Consider the following 14,296-nt stretch of genomic DNA (forward strand, 5'->3'; position numbering starts at 1 on the left):
TATTATTGTATTTTTTTTATTAATAAAAGTTTATTGAAAAAAATCCACTGGACAAAAATATTTAATTTGCTCTGTGAAAAAACATATCAACAATTAATATTCATCATTCATCATATTTTAGTATAGTTTATACAGTGCGACCGATGACCATGTTTCTAATCATTTTGGGCAGTTCTAACTTTTTTACATCGTCTGCCGATTTCTATCGAAAAATGGTTTAACTATGTGTAGTTAATAGTTATTGAGTACCTACTCCTCTGAAACTTACTAATTTACGACGTTGAGCTGTTAAAATACCTTCCTCTCATCAAATAGCATCATGCTAAAATATCATTATGATAATAGGGACTAGGTCGGAACTTAGGTGGCAGCACTTATGTAGTAAACAATTTTAACCCAACAATCCCCAAGCGGCAGCCGGCTGCCGCATAACAATTGAAAATCTATTGTGTCTGCGATACCCACGATGGAGGTGCTACGTTCCGAATTTGCGTCGCCAGAAAACTTGCCTATTTCTTTTTAAAACTGAATTTAAAGGAACTAAATATAGGCAACACATGTCAAGTAAATAATCAATTTTCGGGTGACACCAGTTCGAAGCAACATAACATCCCTAGTCCAAATAGCACTCTTCCATCTTCCAACGGTACTCGAGAATCTATCTCGATCTCTACACACGTTTCTTACAGTCCATAGCTCTTCCCTCTTCCGACGGTTGGATCCGTCTTCCAACGGCATTCTACCGATCGGTGGCGTTGGGGTTGGTGTACGAGAACCCTCGGAAGGCCTCCTGGTCCATGGAGCGGAGGACCTGCGGCTCGATGGCGGTCAGCCGCGGCCGCTCGCCCGTGAACGCGCGATCGAAATACTGCGTGTCCAGGGGATGGCGCTGGAAAAAGTTCAGTTATTTTAGTTTGGGTAAGGTACGATGACTACGTAGAGCCTAACAGGGATAGCTTAGTAATAGTTTGTACTGGCTTACTTATACTTGGACAACTTCCCTAAAATCCCCAATAACCCAACCTCCGAACAGACGAGTCTCGCCCTGATTCACGGTGCCGAATTCGACTCGGATTCGGAAACTTCATCGCGCGACATCCAATAAACGCTCGCCGCGCTCGCCATTGGCCTATGAGCGCACGGAAAACTTTCCGAATCCGTGTCAAACGGGAATCGTGAATCGCCCTGCTTGTGTCCACGAGCAGCAATCCCTTGCCATCATCGGGGACTGCTCGTTTTCTGTTCCATAAAAACTTACCACTCTCGGCTTGAAAGGCGCGTCGAGTTCCCGTCTCTCGAGCTTGTCCCAGGGTATGGGTCGGAAGAAGTCCTGGTCGCGAATGTCCCCGTGCATGCACTCCACGCCGCCCAGCCGCGTGCGCGCGTCCTTGTCCAGCAACTACAAAAAAATTTACACTTTAAATGGGACCTATTCGTCTCCCTTGATAGCCATACTAAGCGCGATGATGAGATAATATTATAGTGAATAAAATCTGGGAGATAAAGTTTTGGTACGATTTAACAGAAAATTTTAAAAAATATATATAGGTATATCATTTTTCTCTCAGGAGCCCTCAATTACCTATTACCAATGGAACACAGTCGCTGTAGTTGCAATTGCAAAAAGTTACAATACCAAACAAACAACCTACTAAATTTTTGTTAGGATTACTTTTTAATATTTTTGGATTGCCATCCTGAAGATGTAGTAGATTATTACCTACTACATCTTCAGGATGGCAAAGCGAGAACAATATTACTGATCTTGAGGTTTCATTCCATGTTATACGCTCACCATCGTTACATAATATGCCTAGCTGCTCTTATCCTAGTAAAAAACCCTCGCCAGTCGTGTCGGTCTTCCGTCCCACTGCGTTATCATAGTAAAGGAATAGATGGTGCTCTCGTGTACTGCGCACACACTCGGGCACATTAAAAATTACTCCTGCGTAACTGTTTCAATGAAACTGGCTACCGTCACCGGTGTGGGAGTTACATACCCTAGTAAGTATGGAGTGTGACTCCTGCGAGAGGAAGCGCGGGTAGGAGGGCATCTCGTTGCAGATGGACCAGAACAGCTCGTCCTCGTCGCAGCCGCTGAAGGGGCTCTGCCCCACCAGCATCTCGTACAGCAGCACGCCGAACGACCACCAGTCCACAGTCTGGCTGTACTTGAGACCCTTGATTATCTGTGGACAAATTTTAAGATTGATGGGTTCCTCTAAAGTCTTACGGGCGTACTCAGATATAATAATGACGATTAAACTAAATTAATTTAATGGAGATCTTCATAAACTCGAGGTTAACAGATAATGTAAAAATCTTTATTTAGTAATTACAGTTAAAAGTAATACCTAATTAATGTTCGTCTCCATGGGCGTACCTACTAAGTATATTATCTAGTACTTTTATCTATAAAAATTAAGAAAACGAATTTTTGCCATTTGTTTGCAATACAATATTTTTACAACTAAATTATCAATTTTTTATTCTTTATAAACACCTAGATGCCCAGGTTCTGGTGCCCCCCCTGGCACCAGAACCTGGGTAATTTGCCCCCCCCCTGGCTCAGAACCTGGGTACGCCCATGTTCGTCTCTGAGTGCGGCGGTTACCTCTACTAATAGATTTTAATTTCTAGGTCCTAGATTTGGAATTCAGATTAGATGAGTGAACATTTGAGTCACAAAAGTCTAAGGACCACCACTCATTTGCGATCGATGGTTATGCGATTGTTTCATATTCAGGGATGTGACCACCGCACCGTAGGTATCCGTATATATGCCGTACAATTATACGGACCCCACGGGCCCCTAACGTGCGTGTACGTTAGAAACTGTTCGTCTATTTTATTAAATTCTCAAAATCTAAAGGAAAGTAAAAAAAAGGCAACCTTTTGTAAGGGCTCCCAAACAAATTGTACATATATGGGGTCTTGCTAAAGAGGTCTACACTTCGTTTCATTTATTCTCTTTCTGAGAATGCAATTCATATTTCATTTGCCATAAATCGTGGGAGTCCTAAAAGCTATGGGATTCAATTTAATTGGCATGAGGTACTGTTATTGTATTAGTTCTGTACGCTTTACCTCAGGAGCCATGTAGTCGGGCGTCCCGCAGAAGGTGTCTGCCGTCTTGTCGAGGTAGATCTGCAGCTTGCACATGCCGAAGTCCGCTATCCTCACGTGACCGTCGAAATCCAGCAGTATATTGTCTAACTTCAGGTCCCTGTAAACATAATATATCGGGCATGTACTTGGTATTTACGTTTACTCAGTATTTATATCAAAAAGTTGAGTATTGCGACTAAAAATATAATTTTGCTAAACTGTACCAAGGCTACACAATTATTGGTTATCGATGTGTCTGTCTCTTAACTTGTTTGTTAAAGTTTCACGCATAAATAGCTGAATCATTTTGATAAAATTTCCTCTGCAGATAATTTAATTTCCGGTAAAGAACAAAATCGTTTTTATACCAAAAAATGTTACTGCGCTGATCATATCTATTGATACGTTAACAAAGTTTCAGGCAACATATCAATCAATAACCGCGGTACTCAGAGACGAAATAACTTAAAAATGTAGGTAATAAAATGAAAATTTTAATTCATTGAATTGAAGGATCTTAATTAAATGTTTCTGAGTGCGGCAGTTAGACTCAAAAGTCCGGCTATGTACCTAACGCCTCCGTGGTCATAGTGGTATAGAGCGCGGCCCTCGACTCAGAGGTCGTGGGTTCGATTCCCGCGTTGGAAACATGTTATTTCCAAGTTTGGTTAGGACAATGCAGGCTGATCACCTGATTGTCAGACAAGTAAGATGATCCATGCATGGGCATTGGGCATGTAAAAAGTCGGTCCTGCGCCTGATCTCTCGCCGGTCGTGTCGGTCTTCCGTCCCACTGGGTTATGAGAGTAAAGGAATAGAGTGCTCTTGTGTACTGCGCACACACTTGGGCACTATTGCGTAGCTGGCCTGGTTTCAATGAAACCGACCACTGTCACCGAAACCGGTGTGGGAGCTATTATTATGTACCTATAAACAATTCCACGCTTGTGCAAGAACTTGAGTCCGGAGACGATCTCGGCGGCGTAGAAGCGCGCGCGCGGCTCCGGGAAGCGGCCGCTCTGCTGGATGTGGAACATCAGGTCGCCGCCGTTCAGGTACTCCATCACGAAGAACAGGTGCGACTGGAACCATAAAATAACAGGCTATGAGTAGAACAAACGCGAGTACAGAACTCAGAAGAGAATTCTCTCACGTTGGCCAATTATCGGATTCCGTAGCCCGACTTGTTTATAGCTTTATCAAAATGAAGGTGGCTGATGACTGATGTATTCACATATCAGAAACTTTCAAACTATGCAATACTTGTGGGTCTTTAGGATGGCTATTAGCTAATCAGTGTCTTTGATTTATGTTCCATCATATTACGTAATTTGAAAAAGACATAATTTTTATTATTTTATTAATATATTAGGTATTACGCACATAGTCTGCCAAATACATAACCTTTCATTAAATCGCCATAATTAGGCTAAATCTACGATTTAATTTTGAAACTCACATCAGTTTGGAAGGTGACGAACAAATGGCAGAGGTAGGGGTGGTTGGTGCCGAGAGCGAGCACCTTCCTCTCTATGAGGGTACACTCAACATCATCGTCTTCCAACACGACATCCTTCTTCAAACACTTCACCGCATAATAGTACTCTGTCTCCCGCAGTTCCGCTAACATCACCTGAAAAAAAAAGTTTTATTTTAAATTGGCTTAGAGACTAACTTTTTTCGCCTGTCCTGCATGGAAATAACAGTATCTTAAGTAATTTTTAAATTTTTTGCCTCATTCTTCAAGGTTGTTTTAAAGATGTTAAGCCCCAATTTCACCAACGTCTGTTAGTACTAACAGCTTGTTAAAATGTCAAGTCTTCTCTTTCATTCATAAGAAAAACGAAAGAGGTAACGTGATACTAATTCGAGCGTTAACTTGGTGAAATTGGGGCTAAATGTTTTACGAAATGAAGTGTTCTTTAGGGTTAAGACAAATCAGCTAAGTATATCGTAAGAATATCATATCATACACCCGATAGAGAAGTACACACGAAAATTCAATACGCCTCTACCAGGTACAGTTAAAGTAACATGTTATACAGCCTACTGGGCGTAACAAAAATAAGTGATAATACTTGAGGGTGTGTAGTTGTGTACGTATTCCTTGTAGAGAGTTCACTGTGAAAGTAGCAGCGCTGAAAAACCTTTTTTTTACTTTTATATGGGGAAACTCGTGACGCTCGGGCCCTTGCCCATACAGAAGTGAAAAAAAATCGTCTTTCAGCGCTGCTACTTTCACAGTGAACTCTCTACAAGGAACACGTACACACCCTAAAGTGTTATCATTTATTACTTATTTTTGTTACACACTGTATATTATATGCAGTCAGTAAACATTTGTTATAATTCGTGGACGAAAAACCTTAAGATTTGATTTTTGGCACAGATTGTAACACTTTAATAAACTATAGTTTCATATATTTTATGATAATAATTTAAAATGAAAGATAAATATAATATGACGCGGAGTCAGGAGTGCGTCGGAGTTCGACTGTGAAATGTCAAACTATATTTATATCTAGCAGTGCGATGAACTACCGGACAGTGTTTGCCAGCGATACAAAACCTGTCTTTATTACTCGTAAACAATTTTATGTGTTTTGCGGTGAATATTTCGCGGTTGCGGTTACGTAAGAACATGGTTACCCTCTAACCGTAATAAAGTGAGACAATCCCGCGTTCCATTGAAGTCAGTAAAACTATATGCCTCGCCGTGTTACAGAGTAAGTAGTAGAGTGAGACTACATATTAATATTGTCTTTGTTGCAATATTCGTTTAAACTTTAAATTAAAAAATCGAAAGACATCGTGATTTGAACCTTGACACGAGCGAAGTGACAAGTTTTGAAGTTATATGCAAAGTGGCAAATTGCCACCTAATGTGCAAGTTCGTGTACGCTGCAATTAAATTTACATGAGCTATTTCGGGCGGTACCATCACCTAGCCGCGTCACACACCCGTGACACAGGTACTTAAATATACTTATCTAATTGCGGCGTCTACCACCGTCTATACTCTATAGTCTACACTTCCATGAGTGTCTACTGTCTAGGATTGTCCTGTACTTATGGTGCGGTGCCGCGATGGTTACGGGCGGCGGACTTCTTCTTCCTCCTCTCCACCAGTATGAAGCCCTCGACCTAACCGCACCTCCTGCTCTCGTCCTTACCAGGCCGAGAAGACTCCACCTTGCGGCTCTTCGTCACCTTGCGGCTCTCATTATCCCCATTAGTTTTCGCCAGCGGGGGAGGTGCGGGGCGACCAGCAACAGTCGCAAAGTTTGGCTGAGTCGCCTGTGGACTCGGCGTCGGCGCAACCGGGAAGGGAACGCGGGCGCGAGCGACAGCGGCGGTGTTCGTTGACCCGTCCGATAATGCTGACGGCCTAAACGTGCTCGCCTGCGCACCTCGACGAATGGTGACGTATGCGGCATCCGGTGACCTACATATTGAATTACCACTTTTTAATTGCGATAATTCAATACGTAAGTCACTGATCATTGACTCTGATTCCTGCAATCTACCTCGAACTCCGGCGAGCTCCTCCTTCAGGAACTTGATGTCCTTCAGTAGGCGGACGACGTCGACGTGGTCCAGCGTGACGGGCGGCAGCTTGTGCAGCTCCTTGGCCACAAAAGTCGGCACCTCGTCAGGATCCGTCTGCTTCAGCAGGGATATGATGTCCTGCACTACGATGTAATAGTAACGCTTGCATAACGTTTTGTCAATTGAATAGTTATCTAGTCCAGACCACAATGGTTTCGCATTATAAGAATCGGAAACGTATTTTTCACTCCTTTGGTGTAGTAGGTGCTAATGTTTTATACAGAGTGGCTTGTTTCCTGGTCTATTGCATAAAAAATATTTTACCAGTGTCTACTGTATCAAACCAATATTATGTCTGGTTGCCGACAGATCCGGTGTGCACATTTTCAACCTTATCACGTAACAATAAGGTTCCATTAGGAATCAAATCTGTCGACGACTGTACACAGTCGCTACCGGTCAGTACTCCGTCGTCTTTCAAAACATCAAATTACGAAACAGTTTCGCTCGACTGCTAATGTTCTTGTCCACCTGCCAAGAGACTACAAAGGAACCGGAGACCATTTCGTTGATATGCACGAATAAAGGGAAATCTTGATGAACAAATAAAAAAATAAAAAATAAATAAAAAGTGAACTAGCCTCTACGCGCCTGCTACGTGCTACGAAGTGCTACGAGCCTACGATATTCACACACTTTTTAATTCTCATCTCTCTCAATTTTACTGTTGCGCCCAGAGACAGATATTATTTATTTAACTGTAATTAAATAAAATCCATTTTTACAGATAATGTCCCATTATTTGCTTATGTCAAAATCTTTAATTACAGCTAAGTATTAGTATTTGTCTCTGAGTGAGGCAGTTAGTTCCACTTTTTGTATAATTGCGTATTTGGTTATTATTATGTTGCTACTTTCCTGTGTTTCGAAAATTAAAATATATAGCTCTTATTTAGAAATAAAAGATAGCGGCAACTACGAATAACGTACTCAACGTGGTTGCAGTGTGTTTATTTGGGAGTTGGGAGTTGGGACATACATTTGAACTATTTTTGAAATGTGTTTTTACAGCATTTTACTACATGTTTATTTGTGTATCATCACAATTATAATATCTTGGAAGTACTTACATAAAAGTACATACACAATGATAAGCAAAAATGCTGCCCGCCTCGCTGGTTTCGGCACAAAGTGCGCATACGTTTAACGTCATTTAAAATAATAAATTCATAACTTCCATCTAAATAATATGCAACTCGAAAGAGCATCGCCAAATCTCACGACCAACATTAATTAGTAATTACCTAGCAAATTGCCAAATTAGATAAAATATCGTTTCTATTTAGATAGGAAGTGCGAGTCAACGTCGTCACCTCCAGACCCATTTATATTGGTTATTCAAACGTTCCTGGACAGCTCGCCCTATTTACAGTTTAAGACGTGAGTGGATGTAGATGGGTAACTAACAAATTACAACATAAGAGTAATCACTATTTTTTTCAATCATAATTTGAACAGATTTTGTAACTTACCTACATTCATATTCATGAATTCATCATCTAGCTAATATATAGAATAAACTTTTTTTATTTCAAATAATTTCCCGGTCCTAAAGTCTCCATGCAAAAAAAGTCAGTTTTCAAATCAAATTGTTAGTTACCCACATCATCCAGTAATGTCTTCAGTTGACACCGGTCCAACATAACATACTACAGAGAAAGCGGTATATTTACCGCTTTTTCTTAAAACGGGAGCATTCGCGCCTACCCGCACTTCCTCATTTGAGTGTTCTTATGTAATGTTTTGATATCGGTTTGTTCTACATTTCGGTTTATTTTGGGACCCCTAAACGGAGCATAACAGAAAAGAATTTCTTAATTTTATTCATTCATCAGTTACTGTCCGTATGATAATAATTTATCACACAGCAGATCGGTTTTGTACATGATCTAATTAATTGTGAATTGGTTAATTAAAAGGTGCAGTGAAGGTGCAATGGAAAAATTATAGCTATAATTTTTAAATATCCTATTTTAAGGGGAAGAACACTTTTATTGTGGCGGCGAAATTTATTATCACCGCAATATTTTGTCGTGCACGCTAGAGCATCATTGTAAATAATCAAAACGTCATCCATGATGGCATTTGGAAAAATTTTGCTTCTCACCTTTGTTTAACAATGCAATAACTAATAAATAGTAATAAATCCTCTTTTCCATGTTTAACAATTTAAAAACGAAGAATCAATATTAGATCCTTCACTTGACAATACAATAACTATGAGTCAATTCTTCTATACTTTGTTTGACAATGCAAAAACAAAGAATCAATCTTCCATCTTGGTTTGGCAATGCAAAAACTAGGAAATAGGAATCAATTCTCTCTCCTTTAATTGACAATTTAAACACAAAAAATCAATATTAGATCCTTCGTTTGACAATGTAAACCTAGGAATCAATTCTCTCTCTTTTGTTAGACAATGCCAAAATTAAGAATCAATCTCTCTTAACAGGGATACAAAGTAGAGATACTTCGCTTCCCTGTTTAGACGACATACATTTTTGTCTGAATGTACTAAGTGTGTGTCACGGATCGTTTATAACGTGTCTGTCAACGACAAAAATCTCAATGTTGACGCGTCGCCTGTTGGCTCAAGTTGGGCGGCTTGGGCCGGTGTTTAGCGGAGATGTGGCAGACTTGCCAATGATTTGCATATTTCTGAGAATCTAGTAATCTTTGAACTTGGTAAAAAACAAACATTTTTTTACATGTCCATAAAAGAGGCCAAGTATTAAACCCCTATAATTTGTTAATTAGTATGAAAGGTAATACTTTGTTTGTATCGAATGTGTACTGAATTTATTAAGGACACTATCACAAAAATTATTACAAAAATTTGCAGGTCAGTACAAATATCGACGTTAACATTCAAATAACATTCAATATCAGCACGCCTTGTACAGTGGCGGTTACGACGCTCGCCGCGTTCTTGATAAGGCGAAAATGTATGAAGTTTGAGAGCGTTTCTTATTTTTCTTATAAATGGAAATGTTATTTATTTTTATATAAAATATTTAGCTATTCGTACAGGAGACTAAATTAATAAGCAACAATTTTTTTGTATATTTATTTTCCTTAGTTCAGTGAATTTTCTAAAATCTTTTGCGATTATTGTGATGGTTAAAACGTATTTATGTGAAAATTTTGTATGCGGCTATAAATTTTTTATAGTGTAGACGTGGAGACGAATATATTATCTTTCATTTGAAACCAAAATATCCTCACAGTGTGACTCCTAATTCTTTAAAATGGTACCTGAAAATCGCTGATATTTGTAAAAAAATGTGATAACGTCCTTAAGGCTACTTTATGCTGTGGGAAAATGTAAGGCATAAAGTACACAGAAAATACAAATACTGCATTTCCCAGTAAGGAAAACGGTAGAGTAAGCGGGATATCCTTTTAGTACTTACTTAATAAAAATAATAACTTAATTAAACAAGAGAGCTTTCTAATACGTTAGAAAAAATCACTAGGATAGTAAATAGACAAGACAGCAACTTTCTTTAAAACCTAACGTTAGTAGTGCGCTATGAAAAAAAGGATGAAAAGAAGATGGCGAAAATAAAGAAGATACTAGAATTAGATTCACTGCCTATAAACAGTTTGCAACACAAGTAACCTAATTGAAGTATTATTTTAACGTCTTTGTTACTGCCGACCTACTTTTGTCCCTTAAAATAGTCGGCTTAAACTTGGCCACTAAAGATAGACGCACTGGGCACTGGGCGAAGACCGCAACTTTGAATATACTTAATATCAATTTATATTTGAATGTAAAATTTTACCTGATAATTACTAGGTTACGACGAAATAGTAGGATGATTTACTGGTATAATAATATTTTATTTATAGCGAAACAAACAAATATCGGTACTATCAAGAAGTTGGCAAATGGCGAACCTATGTAATTTGGTTGTTTAATATCAAACACAGCCGAAAGATCACGAACATTAAATTGCCATCTTTAGAACATTTACGATATTATGAAAATAAAATCAACTTCTCTGATAGTACATCAAGAATTGCAATTTGTCACTAAAAACATCAATTTACTACCACTTTTACTACGCTATTATTTCTATATTAATAATAATAGCTCCCACACCGGTTTCGGTGACGGTGGCCAATTTCATTAAAACCAGGCCAGGAGTAATTTTATAGTGCTCAAGTGTGTGTGCAGTACACAAGAGCACTCTCTATTCCTGTACTCTCATAACCCAGTGGGACGGAAGACCGACACGACTGGCGAGAAATCATGCGCAGGACCGACTTTTTACATGCCCATCCGACGCATGGATCATTTGTCAGACAATCAGGTGATCAGCCTGCGAGCCAGCAGCTTGTCCTAACCAAACTCGGAAATAACATGTTTCCAACGCGGAAATCGAACCCAAGACCTATACCACTAAACCACGGAGGCGTTAAAAAAATATATTTCTATAGACCGTATATCCTTACGCTATCCTACATATTTTCCCGAGACTAAAATATACCACAAAAGTCGATTCGGCTGTTTAAGCGTGAATAGGGAACAAATCACACTTTTGTAGTAATAATATTGGTCTGGATACTCTTACCTTTCCGAAGCTGCCTTTCCCCAGCACCTTGATGAATTGGAAGTCCTCAATAGTGTATTTCCTGAAGCGGGGGATGGAGCGCGCGGGCGGCGTGAACCGACCCGTCTTCCGGAACAGATCGTATGCCATCGAGTTCTCTACAATAACAAAATAAAAAAACAGTAAGTATTAGTATTTTTTTTTAAATCGGCAAAAAGTACCAGCTTAGTGAAAATATTATTTTGAAAGTCGATGCTTATTTAAGACACCTACAATTATATATAATTTATAATTTATTCATAGACGGCGAAAAGTATCAGCTTGGTTATCGAAAGGTTATTATATATTTTTTACTATCAAGATATTAAAACATACTGCATTTTGTACCTATAGCTATACTATAAGGTGACAGGAAGATAATATTTTTTTTTTGTTTTCAATAAAGTCGTTGATTTCAACAACTACTTTTTTATTTATTACTATTTTTACGCAACATAAAAACTTGGAGAAAATTCCATGTTCCGTCTCGTTGTCGGACGATAAATAAAATATAATTTAGCTACAAATTAGCGTCGTAATGGCAGGTATCCAAATAATAATAATATGGACGCTTCACACCACGTCTGTCTGGCCCCGTGGTAAGTACCTGAAGGACTTGTGTTACAGGTACCAGACAACGGAAATATATTTAATATTTTTATACTATGCACATATTTAAGATTTTTATTATATGATACACAATTTACACATATTTAATACACATCCATGACCCAGGAACTTTGAAAACTTTTTGTTCCGTCGGCGGGATTTAAACCCGCGACCCCGGCTTGAGCTACCAACGCGCTTACCACTGAGCCACAGAGGTCGTCACGTGACGTGAGCGTATAATTTCAAGATATTTAAAAGCTACATGAAGAGGCTTTTTTAATGAAGTATCGTACCGTAGCATGTTTTAAATGGTTTTAAAGTATAGTAACAGTGGCTTTGTTGCCTCAAACCGAAACGTGACGAAACGAGGCGCATAATGTATTAAGGCGAAAAAAATAATTTTTAGAGTTGGATTCGCGCACGAACGGTTCCAACTTCCAACTTCTATTGTAGAGCAAAAATAGGCAAGAAGTTGTGTTTTTTATGAGTGCCCCCGTTTAGTATTTGTTGTTATAGCGGCAACAGAAACATCAAACACATTGTAATCTGTGACAATTTCAACTCTCTAGCTGTTACCATTCTTGAGATACAGAATGGAGGCAGACAGACAGCTGGACAGACATTGAAGTCTTAGTCTAGTTTTTACCTTTTAGGTACGAAACCTTAATTACGTTTGCGTCACGCTATTGGACATTTTATATTCTTCTGCGCTACGGAATCTCATCTCCATTCGTTTCGTTTCGGTGTCAATTGTAGTGTTTATGTAAAGAAGAGGCAAAAGGGAGGTTAGAGATTTTATGGCACTGGAAATGTTCATGTGATTTCTCTGGTGAGTCGATGTAATGGCTGTAATAATCGCTTAGCATTAGGCGAATCGTGCAGCTCGTTTCCCAGTCAGTAATATATTATTATCGACAGCAAATAAAGATGTAGATTGCCGATGCATTAATTGCAACAGCCACCTGCCTCATCGTTTATCTAACGAGCTCCTAATTGTTTGCTAATAAATTAGTGTCATTAGACGAAAGAAAATTTATGGTTTTATAGACAAAACTTTAGAATGTTCCCGAAAATCACGTGCCCTCTAAAAATATTTAGCTGAGAGCATTATCAAGGTCGAGGCGAAACTCTTATTCAATGTGGATTTATGATTTAGATTTATCTTAATCTTTATTGCATGTTTTGCTGCGTTTAAAAATAAGTATGTCTCTCGCATTAAGGCGCTAAATAGTACTTGCTTGTTCTACATTAATTGTACGTTGGGAAATGTGAGAGCACGAAAACGACAGTGCATGTTGACTACATACAACAGGAAGTATCTTTTCCATGTTAATTTAGGACAATAGTTTCACCATAAAAACAAGAAGAGCTTAAAAATATATAAGTATGTTAATAAGGACCATAGGTGTTCGTCACCATTTCATGTTAATATAATAGTTCATCCATAAAAACAAGTAGAGCTAAAAATATGTATGTTAATGTATCTAGCCAAAGATAATATCAGTGAAGGTGTTATATTTATTATTATGTAGAGAAATAGTTGAGCTACATTATGATCAATATCTGTGTTATGATGTCGAGTGTGTTTACAATGATTCCTGTGATTATTAGAGCCAATATAAATAGATATTTTACGCGGTCAACGGTCTGATCTGAGTGGTGTGACCTAATGTTATGTTTACACTATTACATTTTTCAGCATTTTAGATTTGATTATGTAATGGTTGCTCCGTAATAGCTCTGCTGAGCTCAGTAGTGGCGTAAGGGGGGGGGGGGGGGGGGGGGGGGGGGGGGGGGCGAGGCGACGCTGGGCGACCGCCCAGCCCCCGTAGACAAGTGGCAAAACGCTAACGCTAACGTTAACGCTAGCGCTACAAAATGTATGGATTTGACATTAGTATTCGCTAGCGAAGCGATGACTTATGTCAAATCGCATACATTTTGTAGCGCTAGCGTTAGCGTTAGCGTTAGCGCTTTGCCACTTGTCTACAGGCCCAGGGCGCCGGACAAAAAGGGGCGCTAAAGGCAATCAAAAGGAGGACCAATTTTTTTTCGTGGGCGCCGAAGAATTCTCGCCCAGGGCGCTGGTAGTGCTAAAACCGGCCCTGTTGGTGGAAACCAAATAAAATTATAATAATATAATGATCGATTTCATTTTATGGAGAAAACTTTATTCTATTTAATTTCAGATTTTAGAATAAATATATTTTCTGTGTCTAAATATATAAGGTTTTTTCGTTATTTAAATAAATTTTGCTAGACGGACTACTATTTTGTCTGTTATCTATTTTACCTGTAGGAGTTTTGTCGTTTTATCATCATGTCGACAGCTGAAATCGGGTCGAACTTTCATCGAAATACTTTTGTACACG

At 38.9% G+C, this 14,296-nt stretch overlaps 1 protein-coding gene across 5 annotated transcripts in view; it reads right to left on the reverse strand.

The window, feature by feature from the left end:
• Positions 1 to 45: 45 nt before the first annotated feature.
• The window catches only part of LOC121730987 (putative protein kinase C delta type homolog), a 35,746-nt gene continuing 21,495 nt past the window's right edge, over positions 46 to 14,296 (reverse strand). For 3 of the 5 annotated variants that reach the window (XM_042120250.1, XM_042120252.1, XM_042120251.1), the window contains 7 exons: positions 11,298 to 11,434; positions 4,568 to 4,741; positions 4,036 to 4,190; positions 3,088 to 3,226; positions 2,001 to 2,189; positions 1,259 to 1,399; positions 46 to 889 (listed from right to left, as the gene is read on the reverse strand). In XM_042120250.1, coding sequence (XP_041976184.1) covers positions 740 to 889; positions 1,259 to 1,399; positions 2,001 to 2,189; positions 3,088 to 3,226; positions 4,036 to 4,190; positions 4,568 to 4,741; positions 11,298 to 11,434 — 1,085 coding nt within the window. In that variant the 3' untranslated portion in view covers positions 46 to 739. The remainder of the gene's footprint in view (positions 890 to 1,258; positions 1,400 to 2,000; positions 2,190 to 3,087; positions 3,227 to 4,035; positions 4,191 to 4,567; positions 4,742 to 11,297; positions 11,435 to 14,296) is intronic. The other 2 variants (XM_042120255.1, XM_042120254.1) reach the window with 1 other exon arrangement.

The sequence above is a fragment of the Aricia agestis genome, chromosome 10 (assembly GCF_905147365.1).
Source record: "Aricia agestis chromosome 10, ilAriAges1.1, whole genome shotgun sequence".
Taxonomy (NCBI): Eukaryota; Metazoa; Arthropoda; class Insecta; order Lepidoptera; family Lycaenidae; genus Aricia; species Aricia agestis.